The sequence below is a fragment of the Pieris rapae genome, chromosome 11, assembly GCF_905147795.1.
Source record: "Pieris rapae chromosome 11, ilPieRapa1.1, whole genome shotgun sequence".
Lineage (NCBI taxonomy): Eukaryota > Metazoa > Arthropoda > Insecta > Lepidoptera > Pieridae > Pieris > Pieris rapae.
Window position 1 is genome coordinate 1,248,740 of NC_059519.1, and position 23,063 is coordinate 1,271,802.

The 23,063-nt window shown below is 33.5% G+C and overlaps 2 protein-coding genes across 6 annotated transcripts in view; one reads left to right on the forward strand and one right to left on the reverse strand.

Annotated features, from left to right (window-relative positions):
• LOC110999446 (syntaxin-1A) overlaps nucleotides 1-23,063 on the reverse strand; it is a 60,275-nt gene that overhangs the window by 15,305 nt on the left and 21,907 nt on the right. For all 4 annotated transcript variants that reach the window (XM_022268503.2, XM_045629971.1, XM_022268504.2 and 1 more), the window contains exons 2-3: nucleotides 21,982-22,065; nucleotides 8,067-8,166 (exon numbers count right to left, since the gene is read on the reverse strand). In XM_022268503.2, the coding sequence (XP_022124195.1) occupies nucleotides 8,067-8,166; nucleotides 21,982-22,065 (184 nt within the window). The remainder of the gene's footprint in view (nucleotides 1-8,066; nucleotides 8,167-21,981; nucleotides 22,066-23,063) is intronic.
• LOC123689544 lies at nucleotides 14,756-16,374 on the forward strand. 2 transcript variants are annotated; one of them, XM_045629973.1, is made up of 7 exons: nucleotides 14,756-14,934; nucleotides 15,018-15,240; nucleotides 15,343-15,487; nucleotides 15,729-15,806; nucleotides 15,894-15,962; nucleotides 16,038-16,210; nucleotides 16,244-16,374. In XM_045629973.1, the coding sequence occupies exons 1-7, from the start codon at nucleotides 14,906-14,908 to the stop codon at nucleotides 16,358-16,360; spliced, it is 834 nt and encodes a 277-aa protein (XP_045485929.1). In that variant the 5' UTR covers nucleotides 14,756-14,905; the 3' UTR covers nucleotides 16,361-16,374. The 2 variants fall into 2 exon arrangements, with proteins under 2 accessions (XP_045485929.1, XP_045485928.1); XM_045629972.1 differs by having other exon boundaries at nucleotides 16,038-16,374.

Sequence of the window (23,063 nt, forward strand, 5' to 3'; positions counted from 1 at the left end):
TGCGCTTGGAGGAATCAAAGAAAGAGATGGAGGTACTTAAGAGGAAGCTTCTAGCCCGGTCTGATAATGGTGCTGAAGGGCTAACGGAGGTTTTAAAATCATTTGGGAAAGATCTGAAAAGCGAAATTATGCATTCAACTGAGGAACTTTTGAAGAAAAAATTGGCGAATATAGAAAATAGGCTTTTACCTAAACAGTTAAAGTCGAAGTCGGACCAAACAGTAGTTGATCAATCGATAATGACGTTGGATCTACAGACCTCACCGGAGGGAACTACACGCCCAGATTGTTGGGCTAGTGTTGTTTCGAGGAAAGGAAATAAAAAGATAGTGCAACATGAGGTGGTCCCACCCAAAGGAGGGGCATTGCTCACTGTACCCCGGTCAGCAGCAGTACTAGTGACATTAGAAAAGGAAGCTGAGGAAAATGGTGTTACATATGCTGAGGTTATTAAGAAAGCAAGGAAGAGTGTAGCTTTACCTGAGTTAGGCATAAGTCACATACACATCAGGCGGGCAGCTGCAGGTGGGCGCCTTATTGAAATAGAAGGCGAGGCATATAAAGAAAAGGCAGATTTACTCGCCAGTAAATTAAAAGCTGCGCTTCTTACAATCGCGAGAGTTAGTAGGCCAGAAAAAATGGTGTGTCTCAGGGTTAAAGGCCTTGACGATGCAGTTACTGCCGAGGACGTAATTGCTGCCCTGTCGAAAAAAGCAAACTGCGCAGCAGATTTAATAAGGTGTAAAGACATTGAAAGGCGATACAGAATAAGAAGTGTGCTTGTTCATTGCCCAGTTGCAATAGCAAAAATAATTCTGGAAGGAGAGTGCATAATAGGATGGAGTTTGGTGGAGGTAGTTCTTCTAAAATTACCCCCATTGCGCTGTTATAAATGTTTGGAATTAGGACACACACGGGCGTCATGCACATCCACTGAGGACCGTAGCAATGTGTGCTATAGGTGCGGAAAAGCGGGACACAAATCTGTCAGATGTGACGAAGCACCACATTGTGTTATATGTGCAAGCGAGAACATGGCGGCGAATCACGTGTTAGGTGCAAGAAATTGCAACCCTACTGTAAAGACTTCTCAGGCGATGTCAATGTAATGGAAGATGGTTGCTGCAGCAGCCAGTCACGGGGTCTCTTGGTAGAATGCTAACGCGAGCCCAAGTTACCCCAACAGTGACGTGATTGGTGGGAGGGGTTTAGTTGGTAGGGCTTTAAGAGCGAGTCCCACACTCTGTGCGAAAATGCATTCCCCTCAATAAAAAAAAAAAAAAAAAAAAAAAACGCTTCTGGGCTTAAAATGTTAATAATTAGAGCAATACTTGATCTATATAATAATATATTTTTAAAATAAAAATATTATTGTGAATCAATATTAAATTACTGATTACTTTTAAATTATGTATTTATTACATGTAAAAATTTAGAAAAAAAATCCTTTTAAACATATAACTTTGAAATATATACGGCGAGAATCACAGATAGCACTTAGATTACTATGTCGCAGCCAACTAGATTAATTAGCCTTTCAATTAGCAACCTAGGCGTTTAACATAACGGCGCCGTTTAACTATCGGCCTGAAAGATATTCAGCTGTAGCGTTTGTTACAACATTTAATAAACTGACTGGCCATTCGTACGATAGTCATTATTTGGCAGAAAAAAAAGAGAATAATAGAAAATATTTCTTTTAAAATGAAAATTAATTTGCTTGAATCAAATTCATTTTATTATTGTCACAACACTCTTGCATTCTACAGAAAGCAGAAAAATATCTGCCCCATACATTGGAGGGTCATGCTTTATAAAATATAGCTGACCTGGCAAACGTCGTCTTGCCAAACTACTACCTTTAACTCAGCGCCATCTGTTAGAATTGTATCAAATAATAAACAAATGTTAATGTTATCGTAATTTTAGTAAGGATGCCTATTTTTTTTGAAAATGAAATATAGCCTATGTCACTCAGGAATGATGTAGCTTTCCAACAGTGAAAGAATTTTTCAAATCTGCCAAGTAGTTTCGGAGCCTATTCAATTCATACAAACAAACAAAAAATCAAACCTTTCCTCTTTATAATATTATTAGTATTAGTATTAGTATTAGTATAGATGAAATGTCTAAAATTTTATTGAAACGCAGAAATCTACTTAATTTAGTCTACAAAGGGGTCGAGTAGGATGTAAATCGAGATGGTTTCAACAACATAAAGAGAAAATATTCGCTAAAATCACAAAGCTAATTGAAATTCCCTTTACCGGAGAAATTTTCCAAGCATATTACAAAGAAAAACAAATAGAAATCAAAATTCTTTTCCAGATAATTTCTAATATTAACTACATATAGAACGTTACGTTAATCAATAATTTACAGTTACGACAAACCAAAACATATTTCAATTGTCACAGGCTAGAAATTTTAATCACAGACACTCTTCTAGCCTGAAAAGTCTAGTCTAGTATTGAAAGTTGAGTTATTATATAGACTTCAATGACATAACGTTCTATATAATATCAACTATTACATAGGGGCCGTCCAAGTATTACGAAGGCACTATAGGGGGAGGGGGGAGTTCTAATTATTTGGTTAATTTTTTTTACACATATCCACACATTGTCTATGATTCCTACAAAAAATTAATAGGTTTATGTACTATTATTTTTGAGAGCTCAGCTTACTTTTGCTAACTAGAAGATATATATATATATAGGTTATAAACTGCAGTAAATATGCATACGTAATACTTAACCGGCCTCATAATATAGTAAAACATAAGGATATTTTATTGGATTTATCTCGAAACACTACAAAGAGACACATCCACCTACCAACCAAAGGAGTTACCACCACGTAGCCTAGCAACTATTACTGCTGAGGTACATAGACAATAGTATATGCCATTCAAAAATAAACCTACGAGCTGTATCTCACAAATACAGTCACACACAATCTAGTGCAGACATTTTAATATTTCACACGGCGTTATGAATATAAACGTCCCATAATAAAAATACCCACGCTTATACAGCCAGCGCGTGGGAGCGAACTCTAATTGCTTGTCTAGTGCAGTGACGCGCGATCAATAGCACAGCACTCCCGTATTTTGATATACGATTTCACTTTGCATCATTTAATAACATCAAAAATGCATGCTCCATATTGTCAATGTAGACGAAATAAATACAATCAAATACGTGAAATTTCAAGGCTTACAACGTAAATACTGCAAAAATTTGCGTATTCCTTCAAATATTCAATAAGTTCCATGTACAGATAAACAGTGACACCATAATTGAACTGCGCAAGGCAATTATTGTCTTGACTATCATCCATGATATCGGAGGTTCGAACCCCGGCTATAAACACCAATAAACTTCTTGTCTATGTGCGCATTTATCCTCGCTCATAGTGTGATGAGAAACATCGTGAGTATAGTGCTTTAAAACGTCGACGAAGTGAGTCAGACATCTTGTTTTTGAATATCATAGGTGTTATATATTTTAAGAAATCAAACATAAAACTATACGCCATTTCTTGACTTGGTCCTTATTACCACACGGTTTTTTTTTTTTCAATATATTCAATATTTTTTTATAGTACAGGGCAAACTGGCTCATCTGATGTTAAGTGATACCGCCGCCCCTGGACACTTTCAATGGGATCGCGAAAGCGTTGCCAGCCTTTTTAAGAATTGATAGGCTCTTATTTTCGTTAAGTCGAACTGGTTCGGAAATACAATTCAGTAGGCAGCTGGTTCCACATAGTGGTGCGTGGCAAAAAAGTGGACGGACGTCGAGTTGATACAGGTGGAATTCCTTATTCTGCCTCGACGTCCGATGATGAAACTCAGCTGTAGGTATTAATTACAACAACTTCTCTGAATATACAACTAAATATTTTTATAAATATTACATCCGCCATAACAAAAAGTTACCGAACAATAATTGCAGATTGCGATATTGTCCACTACGGAGCAAAGTTAGTCTATTAACTGGAGGCCACAGCCTGATTTCCTCTAGTCGAAGTTGAGATATAATCAGAGCGATAACTAGTGCCATTTCTCTGCCGCAGGGCGCTCAACAAAGTGATACAATTAGCAGTAAAGTCGTCTTATAACTTACACGAACTTATCTAACCTAGACATTTCAATAAGACTTAACACATGGGTGGTAAGGACTTGTAGCTCCGTACAAATTAATCTCGCTAGTGCGTTGTGGGTCTCTAAGTCTAGTTGCTAAGGAAATACCTCGACGGCCAGCTGGTTCCATATAGTGCTGGTGTGACGTGAAGGAAATCGATAAAACTCTTCTGCAAATCCTCAAAACAACTCCTTCGAACCCCCGTGGTAAACCCGATAGAAGAGGCTGAGAACCTCTACGCGACGCCAAGAGATGATGCCGCTCGAAAAATGACTATTATGTAAGCGCGTGTTTTCCAAGAATGCGAAACATTTTTTTAAATATTTTTGTCATGTGGAAAAAGATGTATTGGCTGGTGGTCCTTCAAGCATTTTGTAAAAAGTGTGTCGAAGACTTACTTGCCAGTTCTCGTCTAGTCTACGCCCTTTATTTGAGAGGCCGAGTGTGTAAATATAAAGTCATTTCATACATTTTTTGAGTCGACTGTAAAATAAGTAATACTACAAACTATTTATGCCAAATGTAGTTAGGCTAATAAAATAATAAAATGAACCAAAATAAAAAAGATGCTGAGTTTGGTTGAATGCAAACTAGGGACTAGTTCGAATTGAACAATTATTTTTTGATAGTCCAATTACCGGAATAAGGAATGCTATAAGGCTAATATCACGCAACCACCGAGGGAGGTACAGCTATTAATATAATAATATGACAAAAGAACATTGTTGAACCTTTACGAAATTAAGTTTCAGATAAGTTAACAAGTCATTTAATTGAAGGTTAAAAACATTTTTAAACTTGCGATTGAATCGGTTGTTGTTCAAATTGACTTTATCAATGACTTAACTGTTTAATCGTTAAATGTTAGTTAAAATGTTAGTTAATACATATACGTCTAGATTTGTTTCGGTTATAAAGATATATTATATCAATGATATCTTCAATCTTTTTGTTTTTTCAAAGTTGGTTAAAAATAAAACTTATACATACATCATTAAAAATGAGGGTATTTCAAAAAAGTTAAAATATCTGCCCATACCAATTCATTTCATAAAACCCATACCAACATTGACAAAAAATCTCCTTCATAGGACAGATTCATTACATTGAATTATTCAGTCCAATGTTAACATTTTTCCCCTTTTCACGAGCATTAATTTGACCGCACGAAATATGTCTCTCACATCGGTAACAACAATCCCCCACACGACCTCTTCTAAGCCGACATGTACAGGGCAAAGTACTCATTAATTTTATTTACCTCCACTGCAGTATTACCGTTTCATCTGACACGCAATATTTCATCTATTTTTACCACAATTTTTACGTGGCCCTAATTTATTTGGTGAACTTGATTTAAACGTCTCTTTGAATAGCTTATTCATTTATCATTTTGTTGTATAGCGCGTATGCGCCATGTACCAATCTTTTTACTTTTTTTATTATGAATTAAGATATAAAATATGACAATTACATAATATTTTTCAGGTATGCCTTATAGCTAATATTGGCGATTAAAAAGAGTGGCGGAGAGTTTATTGACAGACATCAGACAGACTTTTCGTCCGATCTTCGTCCTTTATTTGAAAACTAGCAGTAAATGTAAAATTATTAGCATTTAATATTTATTCCTCTATCGACGTTCATAAGTGTACATTGTGTAACCTAAATTAAATAAATGATTTTGAATTCATAAGATATATAGCCTTTCTTGCTTCTGGCTAGGCTCTATAGGGAGCGTTCAAGTATTATGTAACGAACTTTTTTTATCGCTCTTGTTACGATTCCGGACGGAGATTGAATTACGCCTTATTGTTAATAACAATTTTCGACTTTCCGGTACTTTACATCATTTTATAACATTTAAGTATACAGAGTCAGTAGGTGGCCACAAAACGTTTTACAATTGGGTACAGACAAATGTTACAGCTCATTATATGGATGGCGGGTGTGTTAAGAATCTCCAAAAATATTGCGTGACGTAAAAATTACGTTATATAATATATAAGAACGTAATATAATAACGAAGGCTTACAGATTTTCTGTTGAAAGATAAACTTTTTCCAAAGAACATTGCAACGTAAAGTAAATAAGCCTCGAATAAGGTTTTAACATCTAACCTCATCTATTTAATTCAATTTCAACTTTTAATTGAGGAAAGACTTGTAATAAACTTGGCAAATAAAATGTGTAAATCCATTTCGCTACACGCCCGTACGGCTCCAGTCTATTCATGTGTTCTGTTAGTGATTCCCAAGAGAAATGTAATCGTCGACATAGTTCAAATGTAAGTAAAAACTTCGCCATTTTTATTTAAGCTTGCTATATAATCTACTTTTGTTTTAACGTCAAAAATAACTAGATTTTTTCGGGTTTTGTTTCTATATTGCACGTTTGAGATCTTTGCTTTTGTCATGAATAATATAACATCTTAATTTTTTTACAACTAACGAACTTTATATTAGATTGTTAAAAAATCTGTGGCTCTACAACCTCTTTGGGTCTAGGCCTCAGATTTCTGAATCTGTTTCTTGATTATTTTACAATATAATAGGCAAGTAGGTGATCAGCCTCGGGTGCCTGACACACGCTATCGACTTCTTGGGTTTAAGACTTGTCGGTTTCTTCACGATGCTTCGAGCGAATGTGAAATGCGCACATAGAAAAACTTCTTGAGGCCGGGGATCGAACCTGCGACCTCAGGGATGGGAGTTGCAAGCTGAAGTAACAAGTCTAACACTACTCTGTGCTCTTTTAAACCATACAGTATTAAAAAAATTATAAATCCTTGGTTGACGCGGAAAACAAATTCATAGACGTTATAAATTATTGTAATATTTCTCAATTAAATTATATTAGTTATATAAACGACCGTATGACCGAATCAAATGATCGATTGACATGCTGAAGCCAGTGCAACACTGATCTGTTCATCTTAAGAATTTTTAAAATGTTCATTATTATAAAATGCTTTTAACACTTGCAATATTAATTATTATAGTGAGTACTTCCAAGAATTTTATATTTATTTAATTGATGAAGTTGATATGTTCATATCCATCTATTTTACGTTCAAATCGTACAATCAGTACCTAGGCAGAACATTATACTGTGACAACATTCGTTGCAGTCCTGTCGAAGTTAAATTAGGTCACCTAAGCTGTGGGCACTGTTAAAAGGACTTTTGCATATTTAATCGAAGTTTGGAATGAATTCTCGTTTAATAAATTAATCATAATTGATTAGCGCGTCTTTAATATAACAAACATCTTTATTTATTGATTCTCCATAAAATATCTGTGACATATCACATAAGTAGGCTGGCCTTAAGGCAAAGGTAGACAAAAACAGAATATACTATATATGTACTGTGACAAAAATAAAAGCGAAAGGTGGCCATTTTTAAAAGATTTATTTTTTATTTTTTGCTAAAACTTTACATTACTTAACTTTAAAAAAAATGCATTTTCATTGGTAACAGAACGTAAAGCTGTACTAGTTAGATATGATTCAATAAGTACGTACAATAAATGAATTACGTAACTATGCCGTAGAAAGTAAATCACAAATCGCAGGTACCAGGCACACATGCATCGCCAGCTATCCTGGCTTGACAGTACTAATCCTCTATAAATAGATCTGTAAATAGACTTTACTCATACTAAAGTGAAAACAGCTTAGAAGCCCACGCTTTCATCCGACTCCTACCCAAAATACGCCCACAGACAAGAAATGCTACAGATAGCAGACACGCCCACGATTTATCCACTCGTGGGTGCAAAGGGCGAGGTATTATTAGCTCAACGTCAATCGTTTATTTTTGCACGTTGACTTTAAAGCTTTAACATTTCCAGCTGCCTTATTTTACGTGATATTTCTATAACCTTTGCGGAGGCGATAAAATTAATTCACACTTACTTTCATCTGACTGGGGGGCCGATAGAATGGCACTGTGCTTTTTCTTTACCTCCTCGACGTTAGCCTGAATCTTATCTATCATCTCCCGTATCTCTTCCACCTGGAGACAAACATCATAATAAGTATCACATACACGTAGTATACGCAATCAAAGTCTCGTTAAAAACATAATTAATAATACTCTTTTATAAATCACTTGGACATGGGGCATTTAAGGGCAAGGAGACCAGGCTTTGTGCCTTTCAAAATGATATGATTGATATGATGATTTCGAAATGAAAGTTTCACCGACACCAAGAAATTAACACTCATAATTATTAATTTACTATACACCTTTAAGACTGCATAACGTAAACTGGTAACTTTTAATATTATAATTATTTTCTATTTGGTATTTGTTACGTTCCTTTTCTTTCTCTACTTTGCGACCGAGGCACAAACTAGCTGCTGTGGTCTCTGACAGAATGACCAGCACTGTGGAACATTCTGCTCCTAAGCATAATGCTGAGCCAGGGCCAATTACAGCCACAGCACACACGCATTACGAGCCGAATGAGAAAAAAAAATTATTATTACTTTTATTGTTATTATTATTATATATTTTTTTATCTTTGATTATTGTTATTTGATGTAGTCCGTCTGTCGGTCTGTCTGTCTATCTGACTTTAAAAAAATATTAAAATATGTTAACATCCTAATTCAGAAACAAGATAACATTATTAATAATGCGTCCCCTGCATCCTGCTTCCGTCATCACTGGATTAAATCGTATTTTTGTGTCCATAATTAACGCAGGGCCATTGCAAAAAAGCTTTAATGTTCCGGCAATTAGCAAGATTGGAGGCAATGTAGTGCAATGCAATGCCACAGAAAATGACGATCGACCCTCGCAGGTTTCACAGCAATTAGTAATTCAGAGAATATAAATGTTCTCCAACACATCTGCATAAGACCTTCTGAATGTCGACCTCATTTCATTACCTAATTCGCTTAAATTGCATATAATATCAAGGAACGGGGTTCAACGTTCGAAGAATAAAAAAAGAACCGGGACAGTAATTATCTGAAGAGCGTAAAAGCGTCTCCAAAGAACTCTTCAAGTCTCTTAACAATGGGCATAACATACAAATGGTAGTTTCAAATTCTATCGCACATAAAACTTACACTCGTACAGAATCTGCTATACATATTCATTTTAGAACTCGGTAAGTATATTTTATGAGATTACTATGAATCATTGTTTTTTTTATTTTATTAAAGTATTCCTAGAGCTACTCATTAAACAATATTCAAATAATTATATTATACACGAAAGCCAAAAACGGAATACACATTCAAACATAAACATAAGGCACAGTTTTACCTATTAAAACAAAAAATATAACAAATCACAAATTCACACTAAATTCTAAATTATAAGTCAAAAATCATTTATTTATATAGGTTAAACAATGTACACTTATGAACGTCAAAAAAAGAAATATGAACATTAAATGCTTCCAATTTTACATTTACTGCCAGTTTTCAAATCAAGGGCGTAGAACGGGAGAGAACTGGCAATGAACTCTTTCTCTGCTAGTCGAGCAAATATGACATAGAGTCGCCGTCTGTAAAATTATAAACAAATACAAAAGCACTTCTCAGGAACCGACGGTGGCAGCCTTGTTGGTGCTGTTCATGAAACTCAAATTACCAACCCAGTAGAGAAACAGGGAAAGTGAGTAGGTATTCTAGCGATATATTACTATTTAGTTTAAATTATTTCAGAACCCCGTCTAAAACAATTAACTGAGCGACGTAATTAACGTTCAAATTACTTATTAAATAAATCATTAGTCATATAATATTTGTTCAAGAAATCCAATTTGTGGGTCTAATGAAAGATAGATAAACAATTCATTTGACAGTAATGAAGTTTCTGACATGAATTTTTAACTACAAGTGGACAAGTTCCAATTCGAGTTACGCCGACAGACCGCAATTTCAGATACGTCTAACATTTAATTTAAAAGGTTTATTTTTATTAGTACAGTAAGACCAATTCAATACACAAAATATTGAATAGTTCTTATTGCACACTATATATAGGTTCAATAACATCAAAGCAATGTTGGCCTATCCCTGTAGGTCGTAGGTTCGAACCCCAGCTATGCACGAATGGACTTTCTTTCTATGTGCGCAGATTCTGTTCGAACAGTGAAGGAAAACATCGTTAGGAATCAAGCCTTAGATACAAATAGTTAATAGATGACGGCGTCAGGCACAGGAGGCTAATACGTAGAAGGCTACTTGCCTATTTGATTAACAAATGATCATGAAACAGATACAGAAATATGAGGCCCAGGCCTAAAAAGTTTGAATTCTTTATTATGCTACTTAAACAATAGACATAGTAGGCACTTATTTTTTAGGTGGCGTTTACAACAATAGTACGAATAGATTATAATTAAGTAAAAAAGAACTTTTAAATTATAATCAATTCGTCACAAGACCACCAAAAGACTTATTCACGAGACATTCATCGCGTGTGCTACAATTGATGTAAGCAAGATTAAAATTTACAACCAACAAATTTATTTTTCGACTGTCAGAAAATACTTTCTAAGGATAAAAAAGAACGGTGTAACTCTTATTTATTTATTAAGTCTACAACATCATACATATTACTAAATCTACTGATAATTTTATACAATCCTATATCTAATATGTATGACAATACATGTAAACATAAGTTAGGGTAAAAAAAATACTAAATTAAAAACATAAACAAACTAAGATAACAATAAAATTACAAAGTTGGAACAAGTTAGCAAGTTGGAACTTAAAATAGAGAAAAAGAAAAATCATCAGCAAAACAGCGAATTACGTACGTAGCTAGTTACACTTATGTAGTGGATGAGTTGCCGACCTTCCAGGGTTTTTGAGGATTGTGCCCTATTTTTAAGACTTGTACATGTTTGTCTGTTGACAGGTCGTATTTCTTTGGACAACTAGGGATAGTTCTTAAAATGAAATGCTGGTCTGTGAAGGATTTCCATCAATAGAGGTGATGCGGACCTCTAGAATTATTTCGGCCTGAATCGTAATGAAAACAGGCGTCAGGGATAAATATGAGATAACTGGACTGCTCGTACAGTTTCGTACAGGCCTAATAATGCGTGTCAGGCACAGACGGTATCAGTATTAGTGTCTCTAATAAATTATGCAGAAATCTGAGGCCACGGCCAAGCCGGCTACTGGATTATAATTAAATTACGATGTCAAAAAGTTTTATGTCTTACAAACTGCATATTTAAAAGTCTATATTTTGACTCAATTGATTCAAAAACTTAAAACACTTACTTATTATAAAACTGTGTCTTTACAAATCAAATCACCTTCCCCTTGAAAGCATAACCATTTGAATTGATAAATAAGTCCGTTAGTTATCGGCTATTTTTTTATACAGTCGTGCTACATGCTGCAACCCACAGCCGTATTGTCCAGCTTTCAAACTTGAATGACTTTGGATACTTCTTTACAGTCATACATAAATATGAAAGATGTCTTGTCAGAAGGTCACCCTTCAATACGGTTAAATATATTCTTCGAGTGCGATAGGCTAATTGAATTACGCCAATGATGTCATTCCGCGTGACTCAGCCTTCACGGAATTCACTAATATATAGACTAACATTTATCTCCAGATAAAAATTAATGATGCATATTTTATTTAATAACTAAATGTTATAATCAAACGTAGCGACTAGCACTTTTATTCTCATCTGTCCCTGTTCACCACATCGCTTACACAGACAGAAAAAAAGATAGAATACTTTAGTTAAAAGAGTGCATTTAACCGATTTGTATAGATAAAGTTAATGTGCAGAACAAAATTTCTCCATATTTTCTAACACACATCGTGGAAACCTCACCCGCACCGATGCATTTTAAATGTCAATTATTAGTTTTAATAATAATAAAGATATTAAATTTTTATACCACACGATTACACGTCTGACATAACGCTACGTTTACGGAGTTATATGATATTTAATTTGTTTTATACATGTGTCTTTACTAAGACGTCGTGGCACATCACTGTCCAGTCTAACTTAAGCCTACGATTAATAATAAGATTTACGTAAGAAAGTGTCCGATAACAATAATACAGTCTTTATTAAAGGGAAGACTGTTGAAGTCAAAAACGCTCTTAGAAGTACCGATGCTAATATTAAGAAGTTTCGTGAATATTGTAATTAATGGCAATAATACACTAGTTGACCTTAAAACTAATTTATCATAGACATTTATTACTCGAACTGTATTTGCGTGGGAAAATAACAAAGACCTTTAACGTCACAACTTAGCAACACTATCAGAAGGTTTTAACACTGGCAAATGTAGATATGATACTTATATATTACGAGAATAAGCCTTATTAGAGGCAATATCATACAGAGCAACTACAATTTGACTGTTAATTTTACATGTCTTAATAATTTATTGTTAATATGAAGAAAAATTCAGAGATCGTACTAAAACTGTACCAGAAAGACGCATCGATAAACTAGTAATATTATTCAACAAAAAATATTAACATGCACTATGTCATGCATAATATTTTCCCTACGAATTATTAATTTAATATAGCATGGCTATGATTTTTTTAGCAACACGCGATATTTTTAAATATTTAATTTGTTAAAACTTTTCTTTTTGAGTAATTCTTGTTATATATATTAAATAGTAAAAATTCATATACATTTTCCGACGGCAATTTTCGTACACAGCGACCTAATTTATTGAACCAGAAAGATAACGAATACTTAGTTATCTCTCATAAAATATGGCCGCTTTATTATCAAATGTTTAATTTGTAATTGTACAAGTTCACGGTTACGGAGGAATTACAAAAATCAAATAAGACATTTTTGTTTTATTTTTTTTATTGAGGAGCAGTTCTTCACAGAGCGTGTCTAAAAGCCCTACTCACTAAACCCCTTCCACCAAGCACAGCACTCTTGTGGTAACTTGGGGTCGCGTAAGCATTCTACAAAGAGATCCAATGACTAGCTGCTACACCAACCGTCTTCCAATACATTGGCATCGCCTTAGAAGTCTATATAGTAGAGTTACAATTTCTCGCACCCAACGCGTGATTGGCCGGCATGTTCGCGCTCGCACTTACAATGTGGTGCTTCATCATCTCTGGCAGATTTGTGTTCCGCTTTTCCGCACCTATAGCACAGATTGCTACGGTCCACATTGGATGAAGAAGACCCCCGTGTGTGCTCTTATTACATTACATACAAGAGAGCAAAATTAAAATAAATAATAATACATAGTTTATGTTAAAGAAATAAATGGCCAGGTCACAAATAAGCTATCTCTTCCAATCAGAATCATTTAAACGAACCTTTCTCACAAAAATACCTAGCCCAAAGGTTTCGCTCCGATAGACAATTTATTAATAAGTAAAATGATTTTGAGAGAGCGCCAACTATATTAGCAGGCCCTTTTCCCAGAATATTTGCTCATTAAATTAAAGCATTTACCAACTTAGTAAGGGTGCCAATTTTTATAAGTAAGCAATTCTTCACAAACATCTCATATACGTTTACCAAATAGGTCGGGAAATAAAAAAAGAAGCACAGGATGTAACGTCGAGACTGAAATATTTCCCAGCCAACACGTTTTATTTTATTCAAAATGCCAGGGGTTTAAAGACTTGACGGAAACACAATAATCCTACAGGAAATAAGTTTCTCTTTATCTAAAATAAGCGAATAAGATCTGAAAAGGATATAAGCTACTTTTATTTATTGTATATTATTACTAGCTTATATTTTATTGTTATCTGGATTATTTCCTCTGTCTTCCCTAGAAATGGCTCTATGTAGATTATCCTATACTAATCCTACGTTATTAAGACTATTGAATACTGATATGCATACATTCAGAACAAATGAAAAAGGCTCGAGGGTCAATAAGTAGATGACGTCACAGGTCGTTCGTCTCGATGGGCGGCCGTCGCCGTCCTGTCGCCAACAGCGTATGTTACGTCTTTGCGGTCGACTTTCCAAAAATTAGGCTAATATGAGTTTAAAAGTATTACATTATTATATATTCCATAATTTTAGAGGACGCGGTCTTAATATAACTTACATTAGTATATTGTACATTCACAGCCAAATTCCTTTGTATTTTTGCTAGTCAATTTTTTACACCTAATAACGAAATTATACTAAAATTCTAAGATTTGAGCTCTTTAATCGTTCATTAAGGAGACCATCTAGGCAGGCGTGCTCAGCAAAAGGCCGCAATCCCATATGATTAGGGAAATGCGAGATACGTAAGTAGTTTTATATAAAAAAAATTATTCTTTCTATTCGTCAAGATCCCGTATATATATATATATATTTTTAAGTTATACTAACGACTAATCCTGCACTCAGAATATCACCCTTAGGGCCAGTTTTTTGATCCGTAGTTAAGAGTGGTATGGCCATTTGTTACTTTAACTGTAGTTAAATCACTAACCAGTAGTAAAATCGTAAATGCGTTTTTCAATGTCTATTTTAACTATAGTCAAACTTAACAATTGGTCAATTTGTTACCAGTGCAATGAACAATGACATCTCCAAAAAAATGTTTTTTTTTGTGGAGAATATTTATTTTGTATGACAACACTGGACAAACTGAATGAATGAAATCCATTTTTGACATCTTCATTCGTTGTTTGTGCTTGAAAAGTTTGAAGTGTCAAATTAATCTAAATATAATTAAAGTTGATTTTCTGTGTTTGAATACGGCTTACCCGCTTACACTTATAACGATACTAAAATATATAAATAACGATGTTAGCAAGCAGCCAACGGGGAAACAAGTAAGTACAAACATATTTTTGTGTTATTTATTGAGGGTTATCTTTTGTTTCATCATAGAAAGTAATACATTTATGTTTTAAAGGGACCATACTGCTAACATCGCCAAAGAAGAAACTGTAAAGTTGATGATGCTTCTCAAGGAGTACCCAGTCATAACCTGCAAAAAAACGGATCACTGCAGCAATCTACAAAAAGATGCAGCTTGGAAATCTCTGTGTGACGTTTTCAACTCTGATGGATCTAGACACCAAAGTGTTAAGCAGTTACAGCAGAAATATAAAAACATGATAAAAACTGCACGAAAGGTCTGTTGTGTTTTGTCCTGATTTCACAACTTCATCTTGTATGTTATTATTTCAAATGATATAAAAGTATACTTATATTTTATTAAAATAATATATTTTTAGGAATTGACAGCAGAGAAGTACGGAAGACGCCTAACTGGAGGTGGACCAACTCCTCCTAAACCATCAGACACTACAGAGTGGTTAAATAGTATAATGGAAGAGTCAATATCAGGTCTTCCTGCGGTGTATGACAGTGATGCATTGGGTATTTACCTATCTAGATTGAAATTGTTTAGGTTAACTATATCTAATAATGGTTTTTATTTTACAGTTATAAGTAAAATAGAAGTAGAAAATAGTCGAGACTCTGCTGATAAAAATATAGAATCTATGCAAGCTGAGAATGTAGATCCATGAAAGTTTACAGTTATTAAGATGGCTACATAGCCAATTATTTAATTTTTTTAAACAATTTTTATATACTTAACTATTATATATTATTTCAGGCACTCCTCAAAGTATGCCATTGATGAAAGACAGAGACTGCGAGGAAATTAGTAAGGAGAAGATTCCCAACAATGCAGGTTTGTAAAATACTAATTCTTTTATAGCATAAATTTTAAAGTTATTACCAAATGTAGTGTGTCACAATGTTTTTATATTTGTTCCAGAAGTCCCAAATGTATTTGACTCCTCAACACCAAAGGCTTTGCTGCAAAAACCAGTCTCTAAAGAGTTATGTAAGCAGACATTATTAATTTAATATACCCTTAATGAAGGTCTAGGCACATACTTATATTTATTCTTGTTTTCAGCTGTGTCCTACAACAAAAGGAAAAGTGCTTTTAACCTTTTGGAAACTAGAAAACAGATAATGATCCATACGGAGAAAAAAATTGAGTTTTTAAAACAAAAACAATTAAGAGAGCATGATTTATCCAACTATGCCAAGGAGGAGCATCGAATACATTTGCTGCACAAAGAAGAGGCCCACAAAAAATCCATGCTACATAAAGAGGAGGCTCACCAAAAAGCAATGCAGCAGATGATAGAAAGGCACAGTAAATATATGGAGCAGCAAGAAGAGTTGCATCAAATTGAGGTGCAATGCAAAAAGAAACGACTAGAAAATATGTAATTTTATGGTTTTAAATAAAAATGGTTTATGTTTAAGTTAAAATTAAACAGTTTATTAATCAAGTCACATGTTTTATTTATAAATTATTGTAATAAAGTAGGTAGGTGCCCATGCTCACACATGTAATAGAATGCCCTAAAGAATATCATAGGTTTCTAACTAATGTATAGGTGTAGTTTATTACAAGTACTTATAATTTTAAGTTATTAGAATTAGTAATTAGAGTGCAATGCATGAAAAGGCTAACAAAAAACTATTTTACTTCAATCAAGCATTAACTAACGCAGTGAAAAACGTAGTTCATTCATAATATAGGTTAATAGTCAAGAATAAAGTTAAAATCACATAAGTTTAAAACATTACATAAGTCTAACTTTCCAGACATATTTATGTGGAGAGTATTATGTACAGTTATGTAAGTCGTATTCTGGCACACATAACATGCAAATGAATTGCGGTACCATGATGAATAGCAAACAGATTGAACTCACAGTCAAATAATAATGGATTTACTGGTATGAAATGTTAATGCATTTATAAAATAGATGATAAAATTCCAAACAACGCTTTTGTTTTTATTGTGGGGATCGGTACCGGTACAGTCAAAATCTGTTATAACCACATCGAAGGAACTATTCATCTGTAGTCTGATAGTCGTATCGGTAAAAACAGATAATCGTAACATCGTGTGACGTTGGTATTTAGTACCTAATACAATAGAATTTAGCCGGGACCTATGATTTTGGTCAATATAACCGGTATGTTCTAAACGATGTCGTCGTAAACGGTTTTGACTGTACTCAATACGGGATCGAAATCATTTGTATAAATTAATAATATTTAAAATCAAAGATCACTTTTCACTCTATAACGATATTTTCTTTGCCAAATAGCATTTGGCTCCTCAAACTGGCTACATGGCACAGGAGATTCAATTTCCTCTCCGCATTACCTCGACCCTCTCTTTGGTTTAGAATATCCCCGAAAAGGAGTAAAGGATGTTATTTTCAAACTCTTTACGCGTCTTAACCGACACTTAGATCTTCTAATCAAAACACCAGTCCAATGGTACGATATATAGATAGATAATAGTGTTTGCGATTTACGCCCGAACCCAATAGTTAATTCGTAATCTTAGATTGAAAACCATCTGAGATCAGACCGTGACAGTCGATCGACCTCCTATCTGCATCCCAATAACCAAACCCTACGAAGACAATCCATTTTTGGAGACGGATAGAATGCAATCTCTTCGCTCTTTACACTCATATTTGATAGTCAATATAAACCAAATAAAGTCAATAAAACCGTACAAATAATATTAAAATATACAAGTGTATGTTTAAAACATATCAAATTGCTTTTTAATTATTTTAAAAACTAGTGTAAGTTAAAACTTAAGATAGGATATTGTCATAGTTGAACTGTCATTTTCATACAAAGTTCTACGTACACCGATCCGACCTACCATGGATAGCTTGTATTGACAGATGGCTATTACAATCCGTCGAGTTCTTAGGCTTTTATCAATATTTGGATTAAGATGACTATCTCAGGTGGTCAATAATGGATTGGTCGTTAATACCTAAGTATTTCAATCCAAAGAATTCTTTCTACAAATTATCAGTAAAAAAAACGTATAAATTTGTCTACACTGTGAAAAGTGAAAGTAAAACAAACACTTTGTTATCTAAGATAAGCTTTGCCGTAACGTAGATAAGATAAGGCAAGAAGGAAATTTACAAATATTGACGTGACAGTTAGTTCAGCAGTTAGTTTTAAAGCATTTGTATAGATACACAGACTAATAAAAAACATTAAAGGCAGTCAATTTGACTGTATGCAGTCCTGTAGCCCCGTTAATGTATTTTGCAATCATTAGGCTAGTGGGTAATCAGTTTAGTGCCTGAAACATTATATGATCTTAGTTGAATCCCATTATTTTGTCAAAACGAAGTAGTGCATACAAACAAATCTGTTGGTGCTCAGCTGAGACTGACGGTTGACGTAGGATTCTAAGTAGCTTACATAGGATGCTAAGTGCAATCTATAATTCAAAATGTAGGGAATCTCTGAGCGATAAATTCAAGGAAATTAATATGTACCTACCAATCCCTCGCAATATATTTATGAAAATATTATGTATATAAAAAAAGTGATAAGTTTACTAGAATAGAACATACGCACAATGTTAATACTCAAAACAAAAGCAGGCTGCAATTTCCCCGTACTAGACTATCTAAAGTTAGTAATTCTTTTTTGGAAATAGGGATACTCTTCTTTAATAAAGTCCCAGAGGATATTTTTCTCTGCCTTCTAATAAATTATTTAATGACGGTGAATAAGTGAAATCTGCCTATCTTATGTTACATAATAAACATAATTCATTTATTTTATTTAGAATACAAACCCCGCTGATTTTAAACTTCCGTGATTTATTTTATTATAAAAAAACGTAACTTCTTAACTACAAACTAACTTCAAAAACGTGTCGAATTTTGACAAGCGTTCGAAGAACAATGTAGTTCGCACTGTTCTTCGAACTCTATTATTTCATCTTAATTCAGACTATGAGTATCGATCTCTTAATTAAATAACAACTAAAACCATACACGTGCCGAGTCTTCAACGCTATCATGATGTTTGACCGCGATAAAATCGGCATTGTTCACGATCAAGGATATATTTTCGTGTTCTGATTTATCTTTATTTTTATTGATAATATGAGTAATAATTTGTGGATTTTTACGACACAACCTATAAAATGCTACAGTTAGTTATTATGATCGGTTATGATCCTAGCAAAGGCGTTTCTCATTTGTGTGGTATGTATCATATATTATTTATCTTTTTATTAGTTTATTTAATTTAAAAACAAAAGGCAGACTATTGAAGCTTCATTCGTTCCAATAGATCCTCAAATCAAATATTAAAAGCTCCAAAATAGAGGACATTTTTATACGTTGCAGTTATATATAATATTTTTTATTTCCACGAACCTTTGTTGAGTATTTAATAATTTAGTTTTGAAATGTTTCTTATTTATTAACTTTTTTTGATTTTTTTTTGACACATTTAATAATCAGGGTTAAGTTCTTTGTTCAATTCATTTGTTGTCTATACTAATATTATAAAGAGGAAAGGTTTGATTTTTTGTTTGTTTGTATGAATTGAATAGGCTCCGAAACTACTTGGCAGATTTGAAAAATTCTTTCACTGTTGGAAAGCTACATCATTCCTGAGTGACATAGGCTATATTTCATTTTCAAAAAAAATAGGCATCCTTACTAAAATTACGATAACATTAACATTTGTTTATTATTTGATACAATTCTAACAGATGGCGCTGAGTTAAAGGTAGTTTAGTTTAGGTCCGTGTCGTGGTACCAACGTTTCACATAAGTTCTCCTACGGTTTCCCTTGATTAATTTACTACTATGTAATATAACAAAAACCTTAGCCACAGCGACGCTTGGCCGAGTCTGCTAGTAATATATAAATAGTGTTAAACAATAGACGTAAATATTCCAAGTAATATTTGTTTTAGTAAATGAAAAATTTATATATGTATATATTGTCTACAGATTTAGCACAAATAAATACGCTACGCTAAATCAAGAGCCGACATTTTAGCAACGAATTGTAGAATTCAAGAAGAATGAACGACAACATGAAATATGATTCTCTTCTAATAATCCTATAAAAGTGAAACAATTCACAAGAAAGAGGATAATTAAAAAATACGAATTTATTCCGAGCACGCTCTGCGTTTAATGGCGGAAATTATACTCGCGAGAGTTCCTCACAAAATGTTGCGAAAAAAACAGGAGACGAGAGAGAAAGTCCGTAGATTGTGCGACTGCAGACACATAACTGTAACCGTTTTACACATTGTTACCCCGTTAAGGTGAAGCAAATTTTAATAAGCTTTGTTACGGGTGGTTGTTTGCAAAAGATCAAGAGAAAATGTGTGTTGCGAGTGTCATAATCAACATCATCAAAAATAATATAGGAATATATAGCTCAAATAATTTATTTTTCTCAACGATCGTTCTCTTTTCTGGGCTGTTACTTGTATAACAAAACTCTGAATATATATGTGAAAACAAAAAAATGTGTAAAGCAAAAACATAGTTCATAAATTTTTACTTACTTTGAACTTTGACCAAACGGAAAATATGCTACAATACTGTAATAAAATAATTTTCATATATGTTCTCAGGCCTGACACATACCCACACACACCCTTCTCACTCACTCACCCACGCGTACATACCCTCACTCACTATCACACACACACACACATACACACAACTTTATTACTACTAACTTCTAACAAGTTGACTGCTTTGTTTTGTTTTTTTTTCCTTATTTAAAACGTTAAATTTGTTTGCCTACCCTTTATGTATGTAATTATCACCACTCAATATGACTTTGCTGTGGAATGGAAGCCTGGTTATCCATATCACAGGTTCTTACCTAGTTTGGAAACCAGTCTCCCAATACCTTACTCAACTGTAATCTCATATATTGTTGTAAATGTTATATGAGAGAAAATAAATAATAATAATCATTATACTGGTAAAAACCATTTCTAAACGACCAGTATCCGCGATCAAGATTCTCATTTACAAAGGATTTTGGTACGAAGCCCTCGAGTGCAGGTAATCTTCAATATTGCCGTTCGAACAACCCGCAGTCAAACACACTGAGAGCCTGATGAGATTGAGATTGCTATTTGGAACGTTTAAAGACCATTTAACTTGAATTAACTTCGTATACTGAAATATTATTTAATTTTAGGAGCGATATATAGGAACACGGAAATGGTTCCATAAATTAGAGATCAAAGTAAAGCATAATTTGTATTTGATATTTGACCTCATTTTAACATTATTTTTATTGTTCCAGATTAGGGTTGCCTGAATAAAATCGCTTGTTAGCGATAAGGCCGCCCGTTGCCTAATAACTTATCGAACCTACTTTAGTTTTTGTTATTTATATGTATAAAATAAAATACATATATGTATATTATGTGGTTACGGAGAATTAATACATAAAATAAATTAATTATTAGTTATTGTTGTTGTACTGAAACTGTAAAACAGAAAAAGTAAAACTATAATTTCCGAATGTCAAAATCCATTTTTGACGTACGGAAGTAAGATTTAGCTAATTATAATTTTTTTCACAATACTTTAAACAAGTCTTTTTCTAGTGCATACACACATTACCTATTTTACACAAGACTTAGCGATTTATAAGAGTGGCAGGAACTTTCTTGCCAATTCTTCTTGCCCACTCTATACCCTTAACTTGCGTACTACCTAGTGATAAATATAAATTAAGAATTAATTTAACTTCTATTCTGACGTTCATAAGTGTACTTGTTTACCTATATAAATAAAGTTATTTTGACTTTTTTCATAAACTCTTTTTAAATAAAGTTATGAAAAGTATAATTACTAAATTCAACATTTATTTAGCTTGAAAAGTCACATTAAAAGTTCCCGTATTTTCATAATACTAAGGTCTTTCAATTAATCCGTATGAATAGAAATAATTCAACTCGAGATGGAATTTGGTGTAATTTTGGATTTCAAAAGCGGCAATTAACATACCTCACTGAAGAATTCGTCCATGTAGCCGCCCTCGACGGCGACGTTGACATCATCTGGCCCAACGTCATCGTCATCGCTTTGCGCCTGGAAAAGATAATTATATTTTAAACCAAATTAAAAAGAAAACTTTTTACATCTGGGCATCTGACAGATGTTTTATGATCAATCTAATAGGCAAGTAAGTGATCAATCTTTGACTGATACACGCCGTCTTTTTGGGTCTAAGGCAAGATTCCTAACTATATTTTCCTTAACCGATCAAGCGAATGTAAAATGCGCACACAAAAAGAAAGTATATTGGTACACAGCTGGGGATCGAACCTATGATGAGAGTCGCACGCAGACGACACTTGACCAAACACTACTCTGTGTTCTTTTAAACCATACAGTATTATTAAATTAAAATTCTTAATTGACGCCGAATTCATAGACATTCTACATTATTGTAATATTCCGCAATTGAATGAAATTATTGATTAACTAATCCAATGATCAAAATCCAAATCCTATATTATATGTTTCTTAATTTCATATTTTGTAATTTGTTTTTATATTGGACAAGAGAAAGCATCGGTATACATTTCGCGAGGATTTTATTGTTTAAGGAAAAATTGGCCAGTTGAAGAATCTTATTAAATTTAATTAGCGGGTAATAAACATAAAACGATATTACAAAAACACTATATATTGATATCGTTTCCAAGCGTCATTCCAAATGTCATTTGAATATGACACTTATGACGTTTAATTTATCGTAACATACAGAGGACGTTAAAGATAAGGAAATCTTCTCTATTTATTGTCTTACGGATTGCGTACCTACATACATAAGTGGTAATTCTGGATTAAATTTAATTAAAGAATTTATCTTGTGGTCCTAGGTTAGATTTCCGAAAACTAACCTTGAAATATTATATTTTTATACCGTACACGTTACACAGCACACATTCAGAACCTTAGTTATCAATGAAGTATATGCTCATAAGCTTTAAGAAGATTGGGAGAAAAGATAGAGAGAGATGAAGCCAATTGAAATAGGTATATAAAGGTTGTTGGAATAAAAAAAAATATGAAGATATCAT

Coding starts and splice junctions, on each gene's coding strand:
- LOC123689544 (XM_045629972.1), top strand. CDS start 14,906: ATGTTAGCAAGCAGCCAACGGGGAAACAA. Junction 15,241..15,342: donor TGATAAAAACTGCACGAAAG/GTCTGTTGTGTT, acceptor ATATATTTTTAG/GAATTGACAGCAGAGAAGTA. Junction 15,807..15,893: donor GAAGATTCCCAACAATGCAG/GTTTGTAAAATA, acceptor TATTTGTTCCAG/AAGTCCCAAATGTATTTGAC.